The 27139-nt window shown below is 33.1% G+C and overlaps 1 protein-coding gene across 4 annotated transcripts in view; it reads right to left on the bottom strand.

Annotated features, from left to right (window-relative positions):
- CLEC16A (C-type lectin domain containing 16A) overlaps positions 1-27139 on the bottom strand; it is a 210556-nt gene that overhangs the window by 129859 nt on the left and 53558 nt on the right. For all 4 annotated transcript variants that reach the window (XM_074280551.1, XM_074280550.1, XM_074280552.1 and 1 more), the window contains 6 exons: positions 26798-26927; positions 20980-21080; positions 12501-12623; positions 7283-7392; positions 6946-6990; positions 668-718 (listed from right to left, as the gene is read on the bottom strand). In XM_074280551.1, coding sequence (XP_074136652.1) covers positions 668-718; positions 6946-6990; positions 7283-7392; positions 12501-12623; positions 20980-21080; positions 26798-26927 — 560 coding nt within the window. The remainder of the gene's footprint in view (positions 1-667; positions 719-6945; positions 6991-7282; positions 7393-12500; positions 12624-20979; positions 21081-26797; positions 26928-27139) is intronic.

The following is a 27139-nucleotide window of genomic DNA, read 5'->3' as shown; positions in this document are numbered from 1 at the left end:
ACCCAGCAAAAGAACACTGGGAAATGAGTGTGGACCACAACATAGCATTTACACTCTTTCTGTTATTTGCTTGCATTTTTGTTTTTCTTCTCAGATTATTTTTACCTTCTTTCTAAATCCAATTTTTCTTGTGTAGCAAGACAACTGTATGAATATGTATACATATATTGTATTTAACATATACTTTACGTATTTAACATGTATGGGACTACCTGCCATCTAGGGGAGAGGGTGGAAGGAAGGAGAAAAGTTAGAAAGAAGTTTTTGCAAGGGTCAATGATGAAAAATTGCCATGCATATGTTTTGTCAATAAAAAGCTCTAAAAAAAAAAAAAAAAAAAAAAAAAAAAAAAAAAAAAAAAAAACCTACCATCATGGGTTTTTTTGGTGAGCATTTATTTATTGTATTTCTGGCAGTCCTACTTGCAAAAACCTACTCTCACTAATAGGATATAATCTGCAACATCAGCAGCACCAAGAACAAATGTTAAGGAGGTAAATTAAATTTCCTATAAGGTTAACAAAAAAAGAACTAAATTCCTCAACTAATCTTTAACATGCTGTAAGTTCTCTTTTTGTTACACAATTATTAAACTTTAAAGCAAATCAGCCAGTTCCTACATACATGCATTTCTTCATACACTTTATTACTTTGACTAGTCACTTACTGTCATGCTCCTATATTCATCTTCAAACATATCCAAAAAAATTTCTTCTCCCTTAAAAGAAAAAAGGCAAGATTATTCTTTTTTTTTTTTTTTCCCATAAACAAGCAAAGTATTATAAATCCCAGTTCATGGCTGTTAAGCCATCTGTTTTTCATTACCAAGTTCTCGTAAATCATCAGGAACTAAAACACACATAGATACACACACAGATACACACATACACACATATATAAAATCAAATGATATACAAAATTTCACATTTCAACAGTCAACAATTGTTAAAATCCTTTTAAGCAAAACTAAAACAGGAAGAAGTTTTCTTATTAATTACTCTAAGGTGACAGCATTGTACTATCTTTTACATGACTTTAGGAGAGTGTAGCAAGAATGGAAAGGAAAAGAAAACTGTTAGGATTTACAAGGATTTTTCTTTTGGGTAAGTGGTTAGTATAAAAATAAATACTACAAATAATTCAATAAAGTTAATATTCAAATGTTTTCAAAAGATGCTGATTCTAAAATTTGCCAAATTAAACATAGCAAACTCTTTATTCATAATGGTTGAGAAATTGGATATTTTGGTTATCTGAGAATTACTATTTGACCATATATAGTTTAACCATCCTTAAAGAATTCTAATGTGATACTAAAATAATAAATATTATCTTAAATATTGTTTAGAACTAAATCTTTCTCTCTTTTTTTCTTTTCTTTTCTTTTTTTTTTTTGGCTGAGACAATTGGGGTTAAGTGACTTGCCCAGGGTTACACAACTAGTACATGTTAAGTTTTTAAGGTCACATTTGAACTCAGGTTCTACTAACTTCAGAGCTGGTGCTCTATCCATGGCCCATCTAGCTGCCCCAATCTAAATCTTTCTTAAAATGGTTCAGAAGGCACTTTAGAATTTTGTAATTCTTTAAGGTCATCATTCTAAATAGGAATGCCCATAGTGCTAGACTTTTTAACTTACTGAAGAGTTAGAAGATGGTGGTGAATATTCTCTGATATAATATATTGTCTTAAAAAAAAAAAAATCAAAGTAGTTGGATGGAACCTCAGAGGCCATCTAATACAATAAAAATTCTCTGTTTAAACAATCTAGTGAGTGGTCATTCAGTCTTTGCTTGAAGAGTTCTAATGAAGGAGAATTTAATACCTCCCCAAGCAGCACATTCCACTTTTGGATGGCTATAATTGTTGGAAGTTTTTCTGCGATCAAGCCTAAAGTTGTCTTTTAACTTTTTCCAATCATAACTCCTAATTCTGCCTAGTAAAGCTAAACTGAACAAGACTAATTCCTTTTCCATGTAATTCCTTTCCATGTTCCTTTAATACCAGCAGGTAATATGTTGCCCCCATGTCTTCCCATTTGTAGGCTAAAAATATCTTCTTTCAATCAGTCTAGATCGGGCATGAATTCAAGCTCCTTCACAATCTTGGTTAACCTCCCCAGGCTAATGTAGTATAATAATGTCGTTCCTAAAATGTAGTGAAAAGAACTGAAAACAAGACTCTGTATGTGTGAAGACTATGGCAGATTATAGATAAACTACAATCTCCTTAGTGTTCTACGCCAGGGCTTCTTAAAACTTTTTTTTTTACTTGTAACTGCTTTTTGCCAGCAAATGTTTATACAACTTCCGATATATACATATGTATACAAATCAAATCATATTTGTATGAGTTATATACAAATCAAACATATATTGATAATCATAATTTTATGATCCCTAATTTACATTACCCCATATGGGGTTGCAACCCATATTTAAGATGTGTTTGCTCTATCCAAATGCTTCTTAATGCAAATTTGTTTTGGCAGTCATATTACACTGGTGACTAATTTTGAACATTAAAATCCCCAGATCCTTTTCAATCACACTGTTATCTTGTTAGTTTTCTCTCATTTTGTAATGCTGAAATTAATTCTAACTTTAAGTCAAACATAAGACAATAAATGTATTCATATTAATTGTATTTTGTTGATTCAGCCTAGCATTCTAGCTAGTCAAAATATTTTTTGAAGTCTGTCATCAATATGTTATCTTTTCCTCCCAGTTTTATGTCAGAAGTAAATTTGATAAGCAAGCTATCTATTGCTTTATCCAGGCCATCAATAAAAATCTTAAAAGGCACCTAACTCTGGTGTACTTTATTGCAAGGCCTCTTACACCTAAGTGACCACAAATCATTCCCATTGACTGTCTGGGACCCCAGCCTATCGACTAGCTTTAAATTTACTCTCATGGACTATCACTGAGACTATATACCTTCATCTTGTTCACAAGAAGAACATGAGAGATTGAGTCAAATGCTTTGCTGAATCCAACTAAGGAATCATGTCAAGTTCAATGGCTTTAGACCTTATTCTCTCCCCTATTAAAAAACAACAACAATAATAATAGGCATTTGGATTTCTTGGGGCCTGTGGTACCTTTCCTATTCTCCAGAATCTTTCAAAGATTACTAGCAGTGGATCAACAATCACTTATGCCACTATTTTTAGTACCCTGGGATACTGATGATTTGAACACATTAATAGATACTACTCTCTTATTATCTCCTTGTTTATTTTGAATATTAACTTTTTTTTTTTTTTGCTAAGGCAATTGGGGTTAAGTGTCTTGCCCAGAATCATACACTTAGGAAGAATCTGAGGCCAGATTTGAACTCAGATCTTCCTGACTTCAGGGCTGGTGCTCTACCCATTCTACCACCTAGCTGCCCCTATCAACTCTTTTAATGATTTTTGTTCTTTGCTTGTTCTTGGCATAGAAAACAGAAGCCTTCAACCCATCATCAGTTATCATTGTCCCATCTATGCTAAATAATAGTTCTATCTTTTCTTAAATTTCAATATAACTTTAAAAAAATTCTTTATCATTAGCATTCCTTATCCATCTCAGCTTAATCTGGGTTTTAATATTCCTGACATTTTTATCAGACTATTCCACAATCTTGTATTCATCCTTCACTGCCTTTTCCTTGCCCTTCAGTCTCAGAACAAATCTAAGATTAAATAATTTTTCTCCCCAAACCCCATTTCAAGCCTGTCCTTTTTATGTTCTATTCTATCTCTGTGTCTTCCATAGGGTCTTATTCAATAGAATGCTCCCATGATTATTTCCTCTCTCATTAACCTACAAATTTCCTCCCCCCTACTAGGGGATTGCTTCTCTGTTGCCAGCAAACACTCCTAAGTCTTGCCTACCCTCAATATGTGCCTAATCATCCCCTTAAGCTTTCAGCTAATTTCTCTCTTGCCTTGTTTCTGCTTCATCTTTTCTTTTTGGCTCAGTTCTCAATCTGTTTAATCTGGCTTCCAACTTCATCATTTAACTAATACTGTTCTTTTCCAAGTTATAAGTGATGTCTTAGCTGTAAGATCTGATAGTACTTTCTAAGTGCTCAGTCATCCTTACATCTTTTATAACATGAGACACTTTTGACTTTCCTTTTCTCCTAGATACTCTCCTTTGGTGATTATGCTTTCTTTTGGCTCTCTTCTACATGTCTGATTACTTCTCAGTTTCCTTTGATGGAGCATACCTTTTAAAAATTTTTTTAAATTTATTTTCAATTACATGTAAAAGATTTTAGGATTTAAAAAAAAATTTGAGTTCCAAATTCTTTCCCTCCTTTCTAGCCCCTTTGGTGAGAAGACAAGCAATTTAATATAGGCTATACACATGCAATAATGCAAAACATATATGTATATTAGTCATGTTGTAAGAAAAATGAGAGAAAGAGAGACAGAGAGAGAAAGGGAGACAGAGGAAAGAAGGAAGGGAGAGGGAGGAAAAGAGGAAAGAGAAAGAAATCTAAAAGTTAAAAGAACAAGATGTTTCAATTTGCACTCAGACTCCACCAGCTCTTTATCTGAAAGTGGATAGCATTTTTCTTATGTCCTTCAAAACTGTCTTAGATAACTATATTGCTAAGAGTAGCTAAGTCATTCACAGTTGATCACTATACTATATTCTAGTTACTGTATACAATATTCTCCTGGTTCTGCTCACCTCTTTGTATTAGTTCTTATATATTTGAGAAATAAGGTCTTTATCAGAAACTTTCTGTAAAAATTTAGTGCATATTTCCCTCCATCCAAGTTTTCCCTGTTGATTTTTCTTTTATCCTATCCCTCAAGTATCTTGCTTCTGACTACCATCTCCCCCAATCTTCCCTCCTTTCTATAAGCCCACCCACTGAACTCCTTTTGTCAACCCTTCCCTTTCTACTTCTCTGTAGTATATAGATTTCTTTACAACTAAGCATACATGTTATTCCCTTTGAATCAATTCCAATGAGATTTAAGGTTCAAGTGTTTTCCGCCACTCCTCATCACATTCCATCTTCCCCTCCACTATTTAAAAAGTCCTTTCAACCCTCTTTTATGTGAGATAATTTACGTCATTCTACCTCTCCTTTATCCCTTCTTCAAATGCATACCTCTTTCGATTTCATTTTATTTTTTTAAATATCATTCCATCAGAGTCAACTCCTATTTGTAACCTCTATTTATATAGATTCCTTCTAACTGTCATAACAATGATTAAGTTCTTAAGAGTTACAAGTAGCATCTTCCCATATAGGAATGTAAACAGTTTAACCTAATTGAATCCTTTATTATTTCTCTTTCTGTTTACCTTTTAATACTCCTCTTGAATCTTATATCTGAAAGTCAACCTTTCTATTCAGCTGTGATCTTTTTATGAGGAATGCTTAAAGAGTCTTCTATTTCATCAAATGTTCAACTTTTCCCCAAAGAATTAAATTGTTTTGATGAGTAGGTGATTCTTGGCTGTAATCCTAATTCTTTTGACCTCTGGAATATCATATTATAAGCTCTCCAATCTTTCAAATGTGGTAATTGTTAAATCTTGTATTATCTTGACTGTAGCTCCATAATATTTGAACTGCTTCTTTCTGGTGGCTTGAAATATCTTCTCCTTGAGCTTTGGAATCTGACTGTAACATTCCTGGGAGTTTTCATCTTGGGATTTCTTTTAGGAGATGAGCAGCAGATTCTTTCAATTTCTTTTTTACCTCTGGTTCAGAATATCAAGGCAGTTTTTCTTGATAATTTCTTGAAAGATGTAAAAAGTTTAGGCTCTGTTTTTGATCATGACTTTCAGGTAGTCAACAAATTCTTAAATTCTCTCTCCTCAATCCAGGTCAGTTGTTTTACCAATGAGATATTTCATATTTTCTTTTATTTTTTCATTCTTTTGATGATGTTTTATTATTTCTTTTTTATCTCATGAAGTCATTAGTTTCCATTTGTCCAATTCTAATTTTTAAGGAATTATTTTCTTCAGTGAACTTTTATATCTCCTTTTCCATTTGGCCAATTCTGCTTTTTAAGGAGTTCTTTAGTGAATTTTTGTAATCATTTTTTTCCAATTTGGTCAGTTCTGCTTTTTAAGGAGTTGTTCTTTTCAATGGATTTATGTGCCTTTTTTTTTTTTTTAATCATTTGGTCTATTCTGTTTTTTAAGGTGTTATTAAGTTGGGTTCTTCTAGGGTAGAGGGAGATATTTTGGGTTTCTGTTTTTAGAGCTAGTTCTGGGGGAAATTCTTTTAAGTTTTCAGTTCTTCAAAGGTGGTATGTTAAGGAGAGGTCTGTTAATGACCATAAACATTCTTTTCCACTCTAGAACTATGTCCAGTGTTCCTGTTCCCCTGCAGCCAGAGGTTCTGGTATGCTAGTGCTCCTCCTCACCTTAGGATTGTGACTTGGAATTGAGTATGGGAAATGTAACCTGCATCTACTATCAGCAAAGGGTTTTCTGTAATCTCCTTCTAACCAAATGTCTAAACACTTGCCCTCACTCTTACCATCTGTGGGCTGAGAACTCCTGAAGCTGCTGCTGCCTATTCAGCTGCCCCCAAGGCTTGCAGCTGATGCAGTTGTGCTTCATTCTCACTTCAGCAAGGCAGACCTTTTCTGCCAACCTTTTAAATTTTCTTGGACTGGAAAACTGTTTTACTCCATCCTTTTGTTAGTTTTGCCACTCCAGATTTTGTGTGGATGTGTTATTTTAAAAATACTTAGAGGGAAATTCTGGAGAGCTCAAGTAGTTCCATGTCTTACTCTACCATCTTCGCTCTGTCTCTTCTGGATCATTCTTCACGTTCTTTTTACTTGAGTATCTACTGCCTAAGTTTAAATGTTTGAGGAATCAATGGAGTGCTACACAGGTGTGTGTGAGCACGTGTGCACACACATTTATTTATTTGTACGCATACACACGCAAAAAATGTATATATATATACCTTATAAAAATGCCTCACAAGGTGAACACTTTCCTCTCTTGCACCCTATTAAAGAGAGAAAAAAAGCACAAAAGAATCAAACATTACATAGAAAAAGGTCAGAAAGCCAACTGAATTAAAAATCTTAGGATGCACATAAGAATCGAATAATTGCTAAAAAAAAATTATTATTTTAAAATAATTTTTAAAAAGTTTATTTTCGATTCAAAAAAGAACCTATATTTTCTGAGAAAGAATTTAAGATCTTGCTTTTTTCCTTGCTAATGTTATCCACTAAATGAAGTGGGTTTCAATGCTAATTGTAAAGCTTATCTCTCTATAGAAGATGGGTCCTTACCTCAAGGCAGGCAAGGTGAACATCCTTTATAATACTGCCATTGTTTGTCATGACTTGCTGCTTTAGTAACAAACAGCTAAGTTCCAAAGTGGCCAGTCTGATTTTTCCATCTATAGAAAATAAGAGATAACTTAGTAAAAAAACTTAAAAGCCTTATTAGCTCATTTGAACAGAAGGTCATTTTTTTCCCACTAATAGTCCACAAAAATTGTAACTGTTCAATAGATCCAAGCTACCAGGATTCAAAGGGAAGAGAGGCCAAATCCTAAATACCTCTAAGTATCTTAAACAATTATATTGTTCATGTATCCATTAGCAATTTAATAGTTAATGCTATAATAATATATAATCTGCAAATGAATTCTCAGACAGAACTAACTATACCTGATTTGAATGTATACAAATGATAATTTTAAATTAGTAGGTAATTCCTAAGTACCATTTAATTTGATTTGGGTTTCTCTAATAATTTTCTAGAAGTAATAGGCAAAAGGTAAAGCCTGAAAGATCCTTTCCCCATTCCCCCAAAATTGTGGCTTAGGCCTTCTCTTTTCTCCTTCTATACTATCTCCTATTCCTCTAAATTCAATTTTCCTCTCTATGCAGAAGATTTCCACATTATATGATCAGTCCTAATTTTCTTCTTGCATTCTACTTTCACATCATTTACTGCTTTTTTGGATATCTGACTTCAAACATTCCAAAGGCATCTCAAATTCACTATGTCTATCTAAATCAGAACTCCGGAACTCTATCATCCTCATAGCTTTCCTTTTACCATCAAGAGCATCAGCATCCTCCCAGTCACACAGGTCCACAACCTTGGAGTCATCCTCCATTTTTAAAAAGCATAGAGTTACAAAGAGGAAATTATATACATACTCAATATGGGTATAGAAATCTATCATACCCTACAGAAAAATAGGAGGGGAATGGAATATGAAAAAGAGGGCATATCAGGGAAGGGAATGATCCATATCAAAATACTATGGAGGAGGGACAGAGTGAAAGGAGAGAATAAATGGGAGGGAATAAAATTACCAATAGCAATTGTAAAAAGAATTTTGAAGCAAGTTTCTTTGATAAGGCCTCATTTCTCAAATATAAAGGGAACTGAGTCAAAAAGAAAGTTACCTATATGTACAAATAATATTCATATCAGCTCTCTTCCCAGGGCAAAATTATTGGAAATTGAGGGGATGCCCCATCAATTGGAGAATGGCTCAATAAATTGTTTGTTTGTGATGAGATATTATTGTTCTGTGGGAAATGATGAGCAGGATGCTCTCAAAAACAACAACTATAACAATAACAACCACCACCACCTGAAAAGTCTTCTATGAACTTAAGCAAAGTGAGATGTATTGTATACAAAGTGATAGCAATGCTCTGGGATGACCAGCTGTAAATGACTTTGCTATTCTCAGTAGGACAATCATCCACAACTACTCTGAAGGACTTATGATGAAAAATTCTTTTCATACCCAAAGAAAGAATTGATTGTGTCTGAATACAGACTGAAACATTCTCTCTCTCTTTCTTTTTAACTTAATTTTCCTTGAGGGGTTCTTTTCATTAGGATGGGAGATCTATATATATAGTTCTTTAACAACTTGACTTTAAGCGAAATGTTTTGCATAACTTCACATGGTTTCTTAATTATGTGAGGAGATAAAGGAGAGAATCTAGAACTCAAAATTTTTTATTTAGAATGTAACTGGGGAAAATATTAAAAATAAAAAACAAAGTTAAGTTCTCCTCTACACTTCCACACCTAATTCCAGTGGCTCATTATTTCTGAAATAAATACTCCTCTTGCATTTCCTTAATACTTCCTTAATGTCCTTCATAACTTGCTTCATTCCTATCTTTTCCTTTTTTATACATTTTTTCCTCCCTTTCCATGCAATGATCCAATCATATTAGTGTTTCTCACACATAATATTTATTCTGCTTTCTCTGTGCCTTTGATACCAGTTGAACCAATGCCTGGAATACTCTCCCTCTTTACCTTCATTTCTTAGTTTCTCTGACTTACTTAAAGACTTTAACTCCCACCTTCCACAAGAAACCTTTTCCCAGCTTACCAAGATCATTTGCCACCTTCTCTGGATGTATCTTATATCTATACCAAATGATTAACATGTTTGTCTCCCCTTAGATTTCAAACTTCTTGAGGATAAGGATTGTAGTTCTGCCTTTATTTGTATCTTTAATGCTTACAATAAGATCTGGTCCATAATAAGAATTTAATAAGTATGTGTTGATTGATCTGGGGCACTAAGAGAAATAGTCCTATCCCTCTCAGAGCCTGAGCTCCCTTTCCACTAATAAATATTAGATCTATAAATCACAATTTATCGACTGTGACTATGAGGTATAAATCTTCAAGGACATTACAAATCAAACATGAAAATGGAAAATAACTATGATTGGAATAAATTGGATATGATATGCCTAAAAACCACTATAATCGTCTGTGTTGCCACTATTATAATTGATTAGACATTATTTTCCATTCACAATTTTAAAATTATCATTAATTATATAATTGTAAGCAATGAGGTCTCCCTTGGTGATCCAATTATTTAATATTTTTGCATATTAATTAGAAGAGAGAGTACTCAGTGAAACTGTACAAATTTACAGTTTGAAGATCTTCCAAAAAATCAAATGTCAACATGAATAACTGAAAGAAAGTTCTACAAGATTTTCTGAATGTGAGAAATGGTAGGTGAGATTTAATTTGGGTGAGGTAATGTGTCCAGATAAAAATAATCTGACATTATCCTTATGAAACTATAAATAGGTCAATTATAACATAGAAAATCGAGTTAGGAGTCAGTCATAAAAATCACAGAATTTTGTAGTTTTCAAGAGACTTGAGAGACAAACTAGTCCATCTTCCTCATTTTTACAGATGAAGAAATTGAAACTCATAAAAGTAATGACTTGTCTAGGATTAAAGAAATAGGTTAATGCCAAAGCCAAAGCCAAGGCTTAAAGCCCTGCTCTTTTGTTATTGCTCTATTCTGCCTCACTGAATGTTGCCACATAACAGTCCATTGTGCTAACCTCATTCATTGAGATAATAGAAGAGAGAGAATATTATCCTATTGCAGGACATTTACAATTGGACTACTAAGCAAGAAGAAAGGGCAAATCTGATGAAATGTGCCCTCTGGGGAGCCAACAAATGGAACTTCCTGGCAAAAAGTTCAACTGCTTTTACTGACAAGGTAACTTTCTTCTGATAAAAGGGAATTTTTTTTCCCCAATCAACCAAGCTCTTGGGATTCATGGTCTTTCCATTTTAATTTCTCTTCAGCATAAAATGTACTAGTGGGGTTAAGCTCAAATAGAAAATATCCCTGTAAGCTGCATATTAACTTAAGAAACTACAGGTTATCATTATCTATGTTGTATTGTATTTTTATTCATTTTGTTAAGCATTTCCCCATTACAGTTTGATACATGTTTGATTACAGTTTGATATACTATAGCATAGTACAAGTCATCAGCTATTTTAAATTACACAAATACACAAAAATTTTGTAGAAGCGATAACCAGAAGTGATTAGAGGGAAGCAGTTACTCAGTTATCTCGACTTGGTTTAAAATATTACCTAGTGTCTTATTCTCCATTTCATTCCATTTATTATCTCTTTTTCTATGGAGAAATGATTCTCAAGAATCATTCCTTACTAGTTCAACTACATTTTTTTTCTTCCTACATCATATAAAATGAAACCAGTAAAGTCAGTCCATTTTGACCCTAGAGAATCAAAATCCCGGGCCAAGGTACTCCTCACTTTTTGTTTGAAACTTTTCTTGCAATAGTCTTAGGTCTGAATTAGCCTTTTCTGATGGCTCATAATCTACTTCCAGCTTTCTACTTGTTCATTCCACAAGTATGCACTGAATGCTTAATACATGCAAGCTGTTGTAAGGGAAATAAAATAAAGAGTAACACAAATAAGACTTTTCTTTCCTTTTAGTTTTCTTTCATTACCCACTGTGTAATAGTATCAATGTATCATTATTCCTACTTACTTACTTTTTGAGTGAGTTTATTCTACAGCTTCTCATCTCAGCCTAAATTTCCCTAAGGTTTCCTGTTTTCTATTTTCTTTTGCTCTAAAAGTTCCAAACTCCACTCTTTAACTCTTTTTCCAGCTATCACCATCATGTATATACAATATTTTTTTGTGTGTTGGATTACCACATCCCCAATTGTGAATCACTTTTCTAAGCCTTCATAATGACTTATACTTCATTTGTACTTTTTTAATTTCTCTGACCCAATCTACACATAACTTTTGTGAAGCATTTTGGTTGGTTTAAAAACACTAAGAACCCACCACTAAATGATTATTCTTACTTATTATAGTAAGGGAAAAAAATTCATCACCAAAAAAGACCCAGGTCATGGTGATAACAGTAGACAAAAGCCATCTGGAAACATTTTACTAAATAATTAGGGGTATACTTCATATCAGTAACATTTTACAGTAAGTGCTTTCACATTCATTTTCTCATTTGACTTTTACAACTTTGTAAAATGAGTTACCCTCAGATAAAAGTGCAGGAAGAATTTAGATATTCCAGATTAGGTAAGTAAGTACTGAAAAGGTTAAGTGACTTGTCCAAATATTACTGTTCTACTAAACATGATCAGCAGGATGATTTCACAAAGGTCTGGAGAGACTTATATGAACTGATACTAAGTGAAGTAAGTAGAACCAAGATAACATTATATACACTGCAGCAACAAGATTATGTGATGATCAACTGTGATGGACTGGACTCCAACAATGAAGTGACTCAGGCCAATTCCAAGTCTTGTGATAGAGAGAGCCATCTGCATCCACAGAGAACTATGGGAACTGAATGTGGATCACAATAGTAATTTCACCCTTTTTATCAGTTTGCTTGCTTGGTTTTTTTTTTCTCATTTTTTCCCCCTTTTATTCTAATTTTTCTTGTATAGCATGATAAATGTGTAAACATGTTTAGAAGATTGGCTTACCTGCCAATCCCCTAGCCAAGGGGAAGTTGGGAGGGGAGAGTGAAGGGAAAGGAAGGAGAAAAATTTGGAACATAAGGTTTGGAAGGGTGAATGTTGAAAAGTATCTTTGCATGTGTTTTGAAAAATAAAAAAGAAATTGAAAAAAAATTGAAAAAAGAAATTGAAAAATAATATTTAAGATGCACTTACCAGGCTGAGCAGCATAGTTCATTATCCGGATAAGTCTTTCAGCAAGTAAGTGGTTATAGAAGGTCTTCTCGACTTCAGTCTGCACTGGAAGCTGAATTCTATCTAACTTCTCTGGATCAATTCCTAAAATGAAAACAAACAATATAAAACATGAAAAAAAAATTTTTATCAGAAGATTTGCTCACCTAAGAAAGAGAAACCAATAGATAACAAGGAAAACTATATTGTAACTAAATTTTCCACCAATGTAGATATCATTTCACAAAGGCTCATATGTTCATTATTAGAAATATGCAATTTCAACAAACTTTTGACATATATTTCAGATAATTTGGAGGACAGGAAAAGCACACATATTGGAAAAACAAACAACTCTAAAAATTCATTGTCTCTGTGCCAATGAAATACTTAAATAAATAGCTATTTAAATCTTAAAACTGGAGGGGAAAGGGTAGAACAAAAGAGAAATGTCACTGCTTGGAATACCTGAAATATTGTCCTTTGAAATCTAGATGATGTTTCCTAAGAAACTTGACAAAAGAGCTGAAAATTGAATTGGACAACTTATTGTCTGAATTCTAAGTAAAAGCAATATACACGTTAACATAATAAACCATAACAATATCTTATTTTATTAAATTTCTTCCAAAAGTGAACTTAAGTTGTTAAATAATTCCAAGGAGATGACATTTTTGACACATACCTTCTAAATATTTTTAATAACTCCTGTCCATATACAACAATAAAAGCCTATTCTTTAAAAACTCCATTTTAATGAAAATTCATCTTATCTAGAGTACATCTTTTTTAAAATACAAAACATTATTCATACTACAATGGAAAAGTACCGATTTTGTTTCCTTTGTGTTAGGTACTTATAACTTACAAGGTACCTATACACTGAGTTTACACCTTTAAAGGAGCTCACTCATTGGTTCACACATCAGACTTCACACCTTTAAGAGAGCATACTTTTAAGGAGCTTCCACAAGCCCAGGGAGTACCCATAAGCCCACTGTCTGTGAGTCTGGGGTCAGTCAAGGGGAGAACTTCAGGGAAGCTGGAGGAGATTCAGAGAGCCAGGATTTAGTGGATTCGCAAGTCCAGCAGATTCACAAGTCTAAAGGAAAAGCCTGCTCATGGACTTCTAGGAGATTCACATCTAGGATTGACTTCTGGGAAACCGACAATCCTACACTCTTGGAGGCAAAGTTTGATTCATTCCCACATCTACCTTCGTGCTAGCTGGAGGCTTTGGATTCAGAGAGAGCTAGAGATTGAAGCTGGCTGGAGACATTCTAACAGGAAAAGATTCAAGACTTTGAAGGACACAATATAGGATCTGGACTTTAACTCCTGGCTACATTTTAGGATTATTGAACAGGAACTATAACTAAGGTTGGCTCCAGAGCCTCCCCAAGAAACCTCCCAGAGAACGATCGCAATTTAGAGACAACAGAACATTACATAGTTGTATTTTATTCGGGGGAAAAAAAAAAACCTAAAAAATCATTTTGATTGCAATTTTTATTGTTAACTAGATATTTCAGCAACAATATACTCTTTTTTCTCTTTGAAAGAGTAAATAATTTTTGGAAAAGAAAACAGCACCTTATTCCTAAACTCATCACCTAACATTATGGTCCTTTAAACAAATCTAATGACTTTAAAGAAGAGGGTAGACTAAACACAGATTGCTGCTTTGCTCTGGAATTCAGTGGCAGGTCATAAAACAGCGAAAGACAAAAATTTAGGTAAATTTCTCCACTGACTTATATATATATTCAATATTTCTCTTTCTTCTTGTCCTCATTTTTTTTTTTTTGACACTAAGAAGAAACATATAGAGGTCTATTCTCAGAGTAACAAAACACTTTACTTTCAGTAGTTATTCGAATTTCCTGAATCTGATATACTATCTGATATTCTGTAATGAAGAGTCCCAACTCAAGACAGATAAAATTTAAAAATGAAGGGATAGGAAGAGGAAAATAAAAATATTAATTCAAAAGCTCTAACAACTACTTATTGACATTTATTCTGTCCTTCTGTTTCATGATATCATTTTATTTTATTAATTATTTATTTATTGTGATATTATCCCCTGTATTCATTTTTCCAAATTATCCCCTCCCTCCCTCCACTCCCTCCCCCCAATGACAGGTAATCCCATACATTTTACATGTGTTACAATATAACCTAGATACAATATATGTGTGTAAATACCATTTTCTTGTTGCACATTAAGTATTAGCTTCCGAAGGTATAAGTAACCTGGGTAGATAGACAGTAGTGCTAACAATTTACATTCACTTCCCAGTGTTCCTTCTCTAGGTGTAGTTATTTCTGTCCATCATTGATCAACTGGAAGTGAGTTGGATCTTCTTTATGTTGAAGATATCCACTTCCATCATGATATCCTTTTAAAAATAATTTACAGATCTTCATCTATTTCACAGACTTTTAAAGGATATCCAAAAGTTTAAAATGGAAGCATATTCAAATGACTTTTTATGTTAGCTTTTATGAATTTTTGTGAATTTAGTGAAATTTGGTTCACAGATATATGGTAAATATTGAATGGGAACCACAATTCTCAAAATGTCAAATGGCTGTAATATTATTTACATTTAAATGAAAAGAAATATATTTTAAGTGGAGTGAAATCTTTCATACTTGACAAAAGCTTAAAATATATTTTAGAAACAGCAATTAGGAAAGGTTTTACATATGCAAAAAGCCTAAGACAGTCAAATACTCAAGGGAAAAAAAAGAGAAGGAAAAGACATCTCCAAGTCATACTTTCTCCCTTCCTTAATTTTATATATACATTCAGAAGTCAAAAAGACTTTAAAATGTTTAAAATTCTATTGTTCCCCCTAACTATAAACTGATTCTTTGATAAGATAGCTGAATATTTCCAATAAATAATTCCATGCCATACTACGTGTTTCTCTAATTCTGAATAGTAGAAACAATGTCTTAATTCTTTTATATCCTCTAAAATGAAGAAGACTAGTGATTTTCAAGTAGAGAAAGATGGGGACAGTTGCTTTTCTGCAGGGCAATATCTTTCAATTTTGAAGTTGATATCAGTGCTGAATACACAACAGGTACTTAATAAATGTTTGATAACAAATTCTGGAGATATAATCTTGCTTCCTATGACCCGGACTGGGACAGAAGAGAAGAGGATAGCTAAGTGAATGAGAGGGGAAAGAGTTAGAAGGGGTTAGGAAGAAAGTATGATTTTTGAAATCTTCCAAACATATGGCATGGCAAGTCTTTCCCTCTATACCTATATCTCTCAGATTCTGACCTGAAAAAATAAGTTAGTATGTGTTTTGCTTTATCCCAATCTGTTACCACCAATATCATGATGAAAGAGACGTATTTAAAAAAACTGAAGGCAGTGTTACTTTGTGGGAAGATTCCTAATCAGCCAATCTCAGTAATTAAACACACTTTCTTATTCTTGGATTTCCTCCCACAAGAGTGACTCTAGAGGCAGAACTGTTGGGGTGGGCCTCAAATTTTATGAAAATGGACTGAGACTCTAATTTACAAGAAATCAAGCCATTCTCCAATTGATAAATGATCAAAGGATATGAACAGACAATTCTCAGAAGAAGAAATTGAAACTATTTCTAGCCATATGAAAAGATGTTCCAAGTCATTATTAATCAGAGAAATGCAAATTAAGACAACTCTGAGATACCACTACACACCTGTCAGATTGGCTAGAATGAGAGGGAAAGATAATGCAGAATGTTGGAGGGGATGTGGGAAAATTGGAACACTAATATATTGTTGGTGGAATTGTAAATACATCCAGCAATTTGGTACTATGCTCAAAGAGTTATCAAAATGTACATACCCTTTGATCCAGCAGCATTACTACTAGGCTTATATCCCAAAAAGATTTTAAAGAAGGGAAAAGGACCTGTGTGTGCAAAACTGTTTGTGACAGCCCTTTTTGTAGTGGCCTGAAACTGGAACTACGTGGATGCTCATAAATTGGAGAATGGCTGAATAAATTGTGGTATATGAATATTATGGAATATTATTGTTCTGTAAGAAATAACCAGCAGGATGATTTCAGAAAGGCCTAGAGAGACTTACATGAACTGATGCTGGGTGAAATGAGCAGGACCAGGAGATCATTATATACTTCAACAACAATACTATACGATGATCAATTCTGATGGATGTGGCCCTCTTCAACAATGAGATGAACCAAATCAGTTCCAATAAAGCAGTAATGAACTGAACCAGCTACACCCAGCAAAAGAACTCTGGGAGTTGACTATGAACCACTACAGAGAATTCCCAATCCCTCTATTTTTGTCCGCTTACATTTTTGATTTCCTTCACAGGCTAATAGTATACTGTTTCAAAGTCCAATTCTTTTTGTACAGCAAAATAACTGTTTGGACATGTATTACATACATTGTATTATAACTTATATTTAACATATTTAACATGGATTAGTCAACCTGGGGGAAGGGGTAGGGGGAAGGAGGGGAAAAGTTGGAACAAAAGGTTTTGCAATCGTCAATGCTGAAAAATTACCTATGCATAAAATTCTTGCAAAATAAATAAATAAATGTTAAGAAAATTCAGCAAAAAAAAAAAAAAAAAAAAGAAACAAAGAAATAGCTTCTTCAGAATCTAATCTATACTGTGTTTTATTATGAATTGTTCATAACTAGAAAGAATGCCTTGGGCAGTAATAAGAGGAAACAGCATGGCATCATACATGTACCAGCTATGTGATCTTGGCAAGTCTTTTACCTAAATTTCCAAACTTGATTCCTTATCTGGAAAATGAAGATAATACTATCTACTTCAAAGGATTGTTGTGATAATATTAAAGTATATTAGGCTTTGCAAACCTTAAAGCAATATATAAATGAGAGAAATTATTATTAGTGAAATAATAACAGAACTTGCAAAAATAATACAACCAAAATATTGGAAGTATTTAAACAAAAAATAGATAACCAGCTATCAGGAATACTATAGAGGAAATTCCTACATGAGATATGTTTGGACTAAACTTTTCTTCCCATTCTGAAATATTGTGTATAATTTGTACTCTTAATAGTTTTTCAACATTTCTGAAAAACCAAAGTTTTACTTTATTTTGGCAGCTGTCTACTTTTCCCCTTCCTCTCACCTTTTCCCAGTAATATCACCTTCAAGAAGCTTATTATGTATAGAAAAACACATTATTTCCATAAATAGCTATAACAAAAAAAAAATGATAAATATAGGAGTGCTACAAGTGCTGGATGAGGTCCTAGAAGTAGGATAACATAATAGAAAGAAGAAATGTTAAATACAAAAAAATACAGAAAAACAGCTTCTATTCTTGCTATATATCTATACTAGCCACATTTCCTTTATTTTATTTTCTCTTAGATAGAATCTCTCACAAAGTGTGCTTATATGTGGTATTGGGGGGAAAGGGGGAAGGGATTGGGTGGGAGGTTGCTTTAAAATAGAAATGTAATAGCTCTGAAGACCACCAGATTGGTTTATGTAGAAAAGGTTTCTGCTACCAGACACTGATTTTAGGAGACTCCATAAAGGAATGGAAGGACAAATTTTCTATTACAGTCATGAATCAGAATTCATTATGTCACCCTACTGAATCATAACTGGCAAAGCTCTTTTATTCCATCTAACCCTTTTCACTGCTGTATATTCATTTTGATGTAGCCTTTAATCTACTGTTATTTACTGGAAGTCCTAAGCTAACATTCAGTTTTTATTATCATTGCTTTTATGTTTAAATTGTCTCATGATGAAAAATCCATCTGAATGAGAGACCATCTCATTAAGAGAGCTGTGACAGTGGTAAAAATCTAGAATAAAAATCCAGAAAATGAAACAGAAATGACCTTCTGGCGCTTCAAAGAAAAACACCTAACCAAAGTCCTATTCTAAGAGTGGAAAAAAGCAGAAGCAAACAACAAATTCTACAAATGAGATGCTGTGTTGTGTCCTTTTGTGTATAATTCTATTCCAGTAACATTAACACAAAGCTTTCTCAAAGAAAACAATGTTTCAAGTAAATTATTAGCAGGAAAGTAAAGAATGAAACAATATGACTTTTTTTCTTATTTATATCTGTACTGTCAAATGTTTCTTTTTGTTGCAAAAAGTTTTTAACTGATGAGTACATTGATGGGATTTATCATCCATAAATATTCAACTAAATTTTTTTAAAGCCAAAATGTTAGTCAGAGAAAAGAAAAGTTACTAAGGACATGACTTACATATGACATACATAGCTGATATGACTTACATACAGACTACAACAAAGAAGTCATACAAAATGTTATGGTGATATAACCACTCACCAATTCTGAAAGTGAAGTGACTTGCCTAAGGCAATGTGGCTAGGTTGTTTTTTGTGTTTTTTTTTTTTTTTTTTTGTATTTAGCATTCCTTCTAATATGCTATCCTACTTCTCAGATCTAATCTAACACTTTCTTTGTAGCACTCATATAATATTTTTTGGTTATATCTATTTATGCAAATGAGTTTTCTATAGATAATAAGTTTCTTAAGGGTACAAATTATCTTGCCCAAGTTTTCTCTCTTACCTAGATCTCAAAATAATGCTTTTCAAATAATGAGATGACCAATCTCAAGGACTACAGCAGATTATTTTCCTATCACTATTCAGGATAGATAGGTTGACAGTAAGAGAAAGCATCACTGTTTTTATTTTGTTATTTTAAGAAATCTTATTTTGTTTCTGGTGATGTCAATGATTGGAAATAAAAAAATTACCAAGGCTAACAAAAGTTGATATTAAAGAAAAATAGGGAACCAAGATCTCTAGCAGCCATAAATTAGCTGAGTCATCAAGTGAAGACAATCTTTATTCAAGGATACAAAAAGGATTGAAAAATGTCATTCCAGAGGCACTTCCTGTGAAAGATGTTTGAAAGAAAAGAGATACAAGCTTAGAGAAGGGCAAATGTCCCAACTGAATAGCTGGAATTTGCAAGGATTGAAACCAGCAAATTTTGATTTTATTTCTAGAAAAAATTCTAGGAGTTCTTATTAAAATAATCTTGTAAGGAAGCAAAATGGTTTCACTAAAAATAAGTCATTTTGAAAAGAAGAAAGTATGGGCAAATGGTTCACTTGAAAGCAACATATTGAATTCATTATATAGTTTTTAAAATAGCAAGGAGTATAGAAAATCCATGGTTTAATAAACAATCCTCTTTTGTATTCTACTTTGTGTATGAAAATGTTTCTAGGTTGTGTCTGCTAAATCAAACAACTCACTTATATTGAACTTAAGAGTCATGAAAACCTTGCTCCAGTCATGTCTCCTCCATATTGTATTAGAGAAGTTATTTTTTAAACTCAACTGTAAGTTTGTTTAAAAATATCATCTTAGTGTCAGCTCAACATTCTGGTTTATCAAGATCTTTTTACATCTTGACTCTAACAATGTGTTAAGAGTTTCTCTCAACTTTGTATCATCTGATATTCCATCCATATCCATTTCTAAAGAACAGACATTTCTGGCACAACTATTTAATATATTTCCATTTGATAAACTGCAGAGGAATCCTCAAATGGACAAAATCCCCTTTCCCACATGAATTGGACCTATAATAGCACTAGCATAGGAAAATCCCTCTAACAAGACAGCTTCATATCTAGTCTGAAACTTAAAACTTATGAGTTACTTGGAGCTCCAACAGATTAAGTGATTTGCCCTTAGTCAGTTTTCTATGGCTTTGAGATTCTCTTTCTAACCTCTATGCAATGAATGAAAGAATGCTAATCACATTTAAAAAACAGGAACCACTCTAATCATACAAGGTTCTAGACTTTGACAGTATTGTATCAAAATAGAAATACTGATTTTCTGAAAGACAGAATTGTCAGTTTCACATCCTATATACATACTCTTTATAGACATCAGAAATATAAATTAATTACAAAGACCAAAATTACAAAATCAATTGATTTTACCACAAATGCTTGGAAAACACATTAAAACTACCATAAACTTAGTTTTATAGAAAAATACTAGAAAAACAATAAAATACCATATGAACTCAGTTAAGAGGCAGCATGGTATATTGGATATGGAGTCAAAAAGTATTGTTTCTAATGTATTCTAGCTGTACAAATCACTCAGCCTTTCAATGATTCAGTCAATTCTCTGTGAATTGTAAAGTTTTTAGCTGACTAGCCACCCTCCACGGAGGAAATATTAAATGATCCCCTGCAATACTATGAGCCTTAGGTTTCATTTTCCTGTTTACAATTGGAGGCCTTACAGGAATTGTGCTTGCTAACTCATCCCTAAATATTGTTATAATAATGTTAATTATAAAAGAAATCCCTTAATTAAAGTATCTTTTATTTCTTTGAAAAATGGAGAAATACAATATTTGAAAATATCCCTAATTATCATTAGGATAATTTTAAATCTTACCTTTATTATGAGACATGGCATATAGAAGACAGAGCACAAAAAGAGCATGATAATCATCTTCAGGACTGTCCAGTGCATTATATACCATATCAAGGAAAGGCCTATGAGAGAATTATGATAGAGGTTAACACCTGATGAATTATCAATTGATTTCAGAAATCCAATGCCTTTTTGAAGTGATCTCAAAAGTTCTTATGCCATGTCAACAGAGGACAAGTTGTGGCATTTTCTGTAATGTTGGAAAGGGGATAAGAACAGTTCCTATAAGAAGTATGCTTATTTTCCAAGAACCTTTCTTTATATCTCCAGAACTTACCAGCGTGCTTGACACATAATAAGTGTTTTAATCAGCAACTTCACTTCCTCTGAAGTTCATTCTATCCAAATTGTCACCAAATCCAGATTCTGGAGATTATTATTTACTAACTCCAGAGCATTATTTTCTTAAAGCTGAGGTGCAACTATATCATTCCCAGCTCAACAAATTCCAGTAGTTGTCTATTACCCCAGGATTAAATATAAACTTCTCTACATGGCATTTAAAATTCTTTGTAACTTAGTTCCTTCCTAGCTTTCTAATCTTATGCTTTACTCTCTCTCTACCCTAGCAATACTAGCCTTCTTGCTGTTCCTCAAACAGTACATTCTACATCCCATTTCTTTACCTGATATTCATGCCTACAATGCTCTCTCTTGTCATCTGTGCCTCTTAGAAGCTCTGGTTTCCTTCAAGACTCAACCAAAGTATCACATGTAGGCCTTTCCTGGTCTCCAAAGATGTTAATACTTTCCTCTCTAATGTCACTTTCTATTTATTCTATATTTGTCTTATTTGTACTATTTTAAATATATTGTCTCAAAAGAATATAAACTTTTTGGAGTCAAGAAGTTGTTGCTTTTTCTTTCTACCTCTGGCACATTGTACAAAGCCTGGCACATGGTAAGCACTGAATAAATGCTTGTTGATTGACTAACTCCATTACAGTATTACTTTCCACCCTAACTCCTGCCTTTCTACTAAGAAACTTTGTGCTGATATTTTGCCAATCATTCTAAACCTTTCAGTTCCTCAAAATCCTCAGTTCAAAACTAACTTTTCCATTTCACCTCAACTACACAGAAAGATAGCCATACCCTTGATCTCATCACCCACAAATATTCCATTTGCATATTCAAAAACTCTAAAATCCCTTTTTCCAATAATAAACTTCTCTATTTTCACCTCTCCCTTTTAAACATATTCTTAGTTTTCACCTGAACCTCCTACTTCCCATTAGTTTGTTCTTCCACCTCAGCTAATCTGACTTCACTTACTTCATTCTCAATCTCAACACTACAGTTAGCCAGCTTAAACTGTATTGTACTCTATTGTTGAATCACTTATTCATTTATCTTAGTGACATTCAAACTTTATCAAACCTCAACTCTTTCATGACTCCCATAATAATTTTCATGTGATGGTAAATAATGCAGGAGAATGTCACAAAACTATAGTGACTAATCTTAATTGTGCACTCACAGCAACAATTCTTCCCTAAATGATTCTCTATTCACTTATCACAGAGTAGGCTATTACAAGAAAAAAGTTACTCCAAACTTCTGCTTCTTTCCTCAAGACTCACAGCATCAGCTATCCTAGTCTCTCAGGTGAGAAGAAAAATTAAGAGGCCTTCAACTCTATATCTCAAAACCCTTGACAACATTACTTCTTTATTCTAATATCTAATACACAAGTGCCTCTTTTTCTTGGCAAGCCTAACCTCTTTACATGTACACTGATCCCATCCTAATCCATCTTCTGCAGATTTTTCCCATCATCACTTCTATTTCCTCAGTAATCTTCACTCTCTCTACTACTTGTTCCTTTCCTGCTTTCTACAAGTATGTCCAATCTTTAAAAAGCTCTTACTAAACCTCTCTCTCTGACACACACACACACACACACACACACACACACACACACACACACCTCTTTAAGAAAAACAAATCTGCCTACTAATTTAGATGTCTATACTTCCTCTCCTCTTACTCACTTTTCAATTCTTTACAATATAGCTTCTGATCTTACTATTAAGTAAGATCTCTTAATTGATAAATTCAATTTTCTTTTCTAAATCCTCTTCTGTATTGATATTTTCGCAGAATTTCGTGCCTATGAACACTTTCTCTTCCTACTCTTTCTTCTCTAACATTTCTCTCTCTTGGTTCTCTTGCTGTCAGACTTTTTCTTTCCAATTTCCTTTACTGTTTCTCCATCTCTATCCTGCCCCCTTACTATGATATAACATAAGGTTCTTTTCTCTCTCTACACTCTCTCATATTGTAGTCTCAGTTTCCATGGGCTTAATTATCATCTAAATTCAGATGAACATCAGATCTATATATCTAGTCCTAATATCTCTCCTGAGTTCCCTTACTAAATTATCAACTGTTTTATAGACAATTCAAACCAAAATGTCCCACAGAATTCAAACTCAACATATTCAAAACAGATTATTTCTCTCACTTCATCAAATCAACCCTTCTTCTAATTTCCCTGTTTTAGCTGAAGGTACCACCATCCTTCTAGTAACCTATGTTTTCTACTGGCATTATTATTTGCTTTGCTTCTTCCAAATATATATTTGGTAATCAAATTTTGCTCTTATCTTCATAAAATTTCTCACAATTGTCCCATAATGTCTACACACAGCAACCACATTAGTACAGACGTTCATCAACCTATATTATTGCAATAAATTCTTACTTGATTTTTTTCTTTCACATCTCTTACTTCTATAATCCAATTATCCAAATGATTATACTAAAGTACAAGTCTGACCATATAGTATCCCCCCTTTCTCAATAAACTTACAGATGTTAAAGAGATTGATGTGAAATTATAATGACCAAACTTTGGACCCAAAGAAGAGATGCAAAAAGATCTCTCCATTCTGGATAGAACACTACATACAATGCCCTTCTCCCCATAATCCCAATGTTTATTAAGTTATCCCCATCCTGCTTGATTTTTTTAAATTATTATTATAAGATACTACTATACTACTCTCTAAGACAGAAAATATGATGGACACAGCAAGTGATACAAAACAAAAAACATCAATAAAAATTTATTTTAAAAAAATTATTTTAAAAACACAAAATAATCCATTGCAATAGTAACCTTTGAAAGAAGTCTAAAGACCATGTCAAGGTAAATTTACTAGGATCTATAGTAAGCAAAATAAGCAGTAAGCATCCCTCAAAAAATAAACTAACAAACAAAACGAAAACTCCAGTGAATCCTTACTGCCTTTAAGATGAAATAAACACTCTTGGCATTTAGGGCTCCCACTTCTTAGCTTCAATCTATCTTTTCATCCTTATTAATACATTATTTCTTTTTCCACACTCATATAGTCTAGTTAAACTGGTTTTATTAATATGACTCTTACACAACACTCCATCTCCCATTTCTATGCCTTAGCATACTTTGCCCTTTTCTTAGAATGCACTCCTTCTCTACTTCTAATCCCTTGTTTTCTTCAAGACTATCAGTTCACTAGATTCTAGAAAAAATCTTTTCTGATCTCCCACTTCCAGGTGCTCTCTCTGCCAAAGTTCTCTTGTATATTCTGAGTAGACTTATTTATATGCATATTTTCTTCTCAACAGAATGTGAGCCCCTTGAAAGCAGGAATTATTGCATTTTTGTCTGTATTTCCAATATTTAGGCACAGGGCCCAACACATATTAGGCATTCAAATCATGTTCGTTGATTCTTGGATGCAAGACTAATTTCTAGACAGAAAATAGCACTTATACCTACATTTTAAGTCAAAATATATTCTCTTATTCAATAGTTCCTAATTTCTATGCACATCTTTAGTTACCATGACTCTGATCTTTAATGATTTACCAGTTAATTAATTCATTAATTCTTAAACCAATAAAAAAAATCTCCAACTAATAAAAGGGGCTTTTTCAGCAAATGTGTGTTTACTAATTATTTGGTAACTTAAAATTTTTTTGAGAATATATAATATTACTGAGTGGTTAGGTTCTCAAACCAGTCTAAAAAGGACTACTTAATCCATAATGTAATTGAAGTAAAGATTATGGAAGTACTATTCCAACTACATCTAACCAACATTCACAAGTAAAATACATATGTCAAGGATTCAAAATTTCATCAGGACAGGTATTTTCCTCACTGATGAATACTAAATCCCTCCTAAGTCACAGCAGATGGTCTATGGTCTTCATGAATTTCTAAAAAAACAAAAACAAAACAAAAACAACAGACAGCTAACTTCCTGATAAGCCTTTCTAAACTAAATTCTACGGATATGTCATTAGGCAACAAAAAATCAGGCTGTCCATTGGGGCACTATATAATCTTTTAAACTGAGCAAATCTAAACCTTTCACTCCACCAGAACAGCCTTTCAGAGGTATCATCTACACACAGCTATGAAGCATCAAACTAGAATCTAAGAAGAGCTACTATTTATAATATTAAAATATAATATTAAAAATTATTACTTCCCATGAACACTAAATTAGAAGCAGAAGTTTAGGACTCTGACTCCATTATTCCTATGTATCTTTTTTAAGAAAAATATTTTACAAATCTTGTATTATTTCCATCAGTTAAGTGATAAGATGTCAATTACTGCATGTGGCAATTACGTAAAATTGTAAGAAACTCACCAATAATGTCATCAACTTAGTTCCATAAGAGCTCTAAGAAAGGCAGTCATCATCAGTTTTTAAATTAATACATATGCCCACATAGCATCTATTAGGCTGCTCAAAAATACTAAACAAAATTACAAAAGGCATTCGCAGGTTGCAGCAATTGAGAGCTGTGTTTTGTTCAACCATATATGCTTTATAGTTAACAGCCTAGAAATGTATCCCTTGTTCAACTCATAAAAATTAATTAATTCTGGTAAATAACAGAGACTTTTGCAGAACAAAGATATAAGTTGAAGAAAATGAAAAGAGCAAAAGTCAGTAACACTTAAACACTTAATTCAAATTCATAGATAGGTCAGGAATACTTTTTTCTCAGGAGATAGTACATTTCCTACTGGATATGTACATAAGACCCATCATGCATGTATATAAAGGTACTAATTTCTTTACACTGTCCTCAGGTTCCACTATAACAGTGAAATCATTCTGTAATAAGACCCTCTGGATATTTTACTAACTAAACACTGAACTGGAATCAATCTTATGCCTTATTCTGTATCATAAGATATTACTGGGAGAGAAATACTATTTTGCATTCTAAAAAAAAAAAAAAAATTCCACTTGTACAGGAAAATTCAAGTTCACTTGATCTCTCCAGAGTAATCATGTATCCTCTCTCATTGAGATGACCTCTATAGTACTAATCAGTCAACTAAATTATAAATAAATTAATAAAAAAATAAATAAATTATGGTCAATTAGGCCACATACATATAGTGGGAACCAGGAAAGATAGTGAGGCACATCTAAGAGGATGAATGACTACAAATGGATTCATATCCAAATCAAATAAGGCATTTCTCCAAATTGATACAATAGTGCCAAGAGCTGGCTGATTCACAGGATGAATTCGTGCTCTTTAGGATTGGCTCCAAAATCAAAGTGCATCAGGGGAAACAAACATTTCCTTTTCCAGGCAAGTTTCGTCAGAAGTAAAAAAGCACAACATGTAACTAGAATTCATTACACTAGTCAAAACCTAATGATTATTTGGTGGTCAAGCACAGGAGGAGCATGTCTTCAAACACTGAGCAAGGAAACAAAATTTGGAAGCAGGATCCTCGTGTGGGAGAACCCACCTGTTCCACTGTGTGTTCTCAGTCCCAGAGGCAGCGGCACTCTTCTCTTCATCCGTTGTATTCTGTTCTGTCACTACAGAAATGGCTAATTCGGTTAGTTTGCTTCGCTCCATGATTACCATCTCTATTTCTTAAAGAGAATAAAATTCATTTTATTTGATGAAGAATCCACAGAAGCATTTCTGATGTAACCAGTATGAATTTTATAAATACTTACACTAACATTGGCAAGCAAATGCAATTATTCCCACGGTTAATGGTAATGTTCAATAGTAACTAACTCAGGTAATATAGTTCACATGTATGTAAAGAATAAAATTATAAATCCAGATACTGATTTCT

Source organism: Sminthopsis crassicaudata, chromosome 1, assembly GCF_048593235.1.
Source record: "Sminthopsis crassicaudata isolate SCR6 chromosome 1, ASM4859323v1, whole genome shotgun sequence".
NCBI classification, from domain to species: domain Eukaryota; kingdom Metazoa; phylum Chordata; class Mammalia; order Dasyuromorphia; family Dasyuridae; genus Sminthopsis; species Sminthopsis crassicaudata.
Note: the sequence above shows the minus strand (reverse complement) of the source record. Positions and strands in the feature narration are given on the sequence as shown.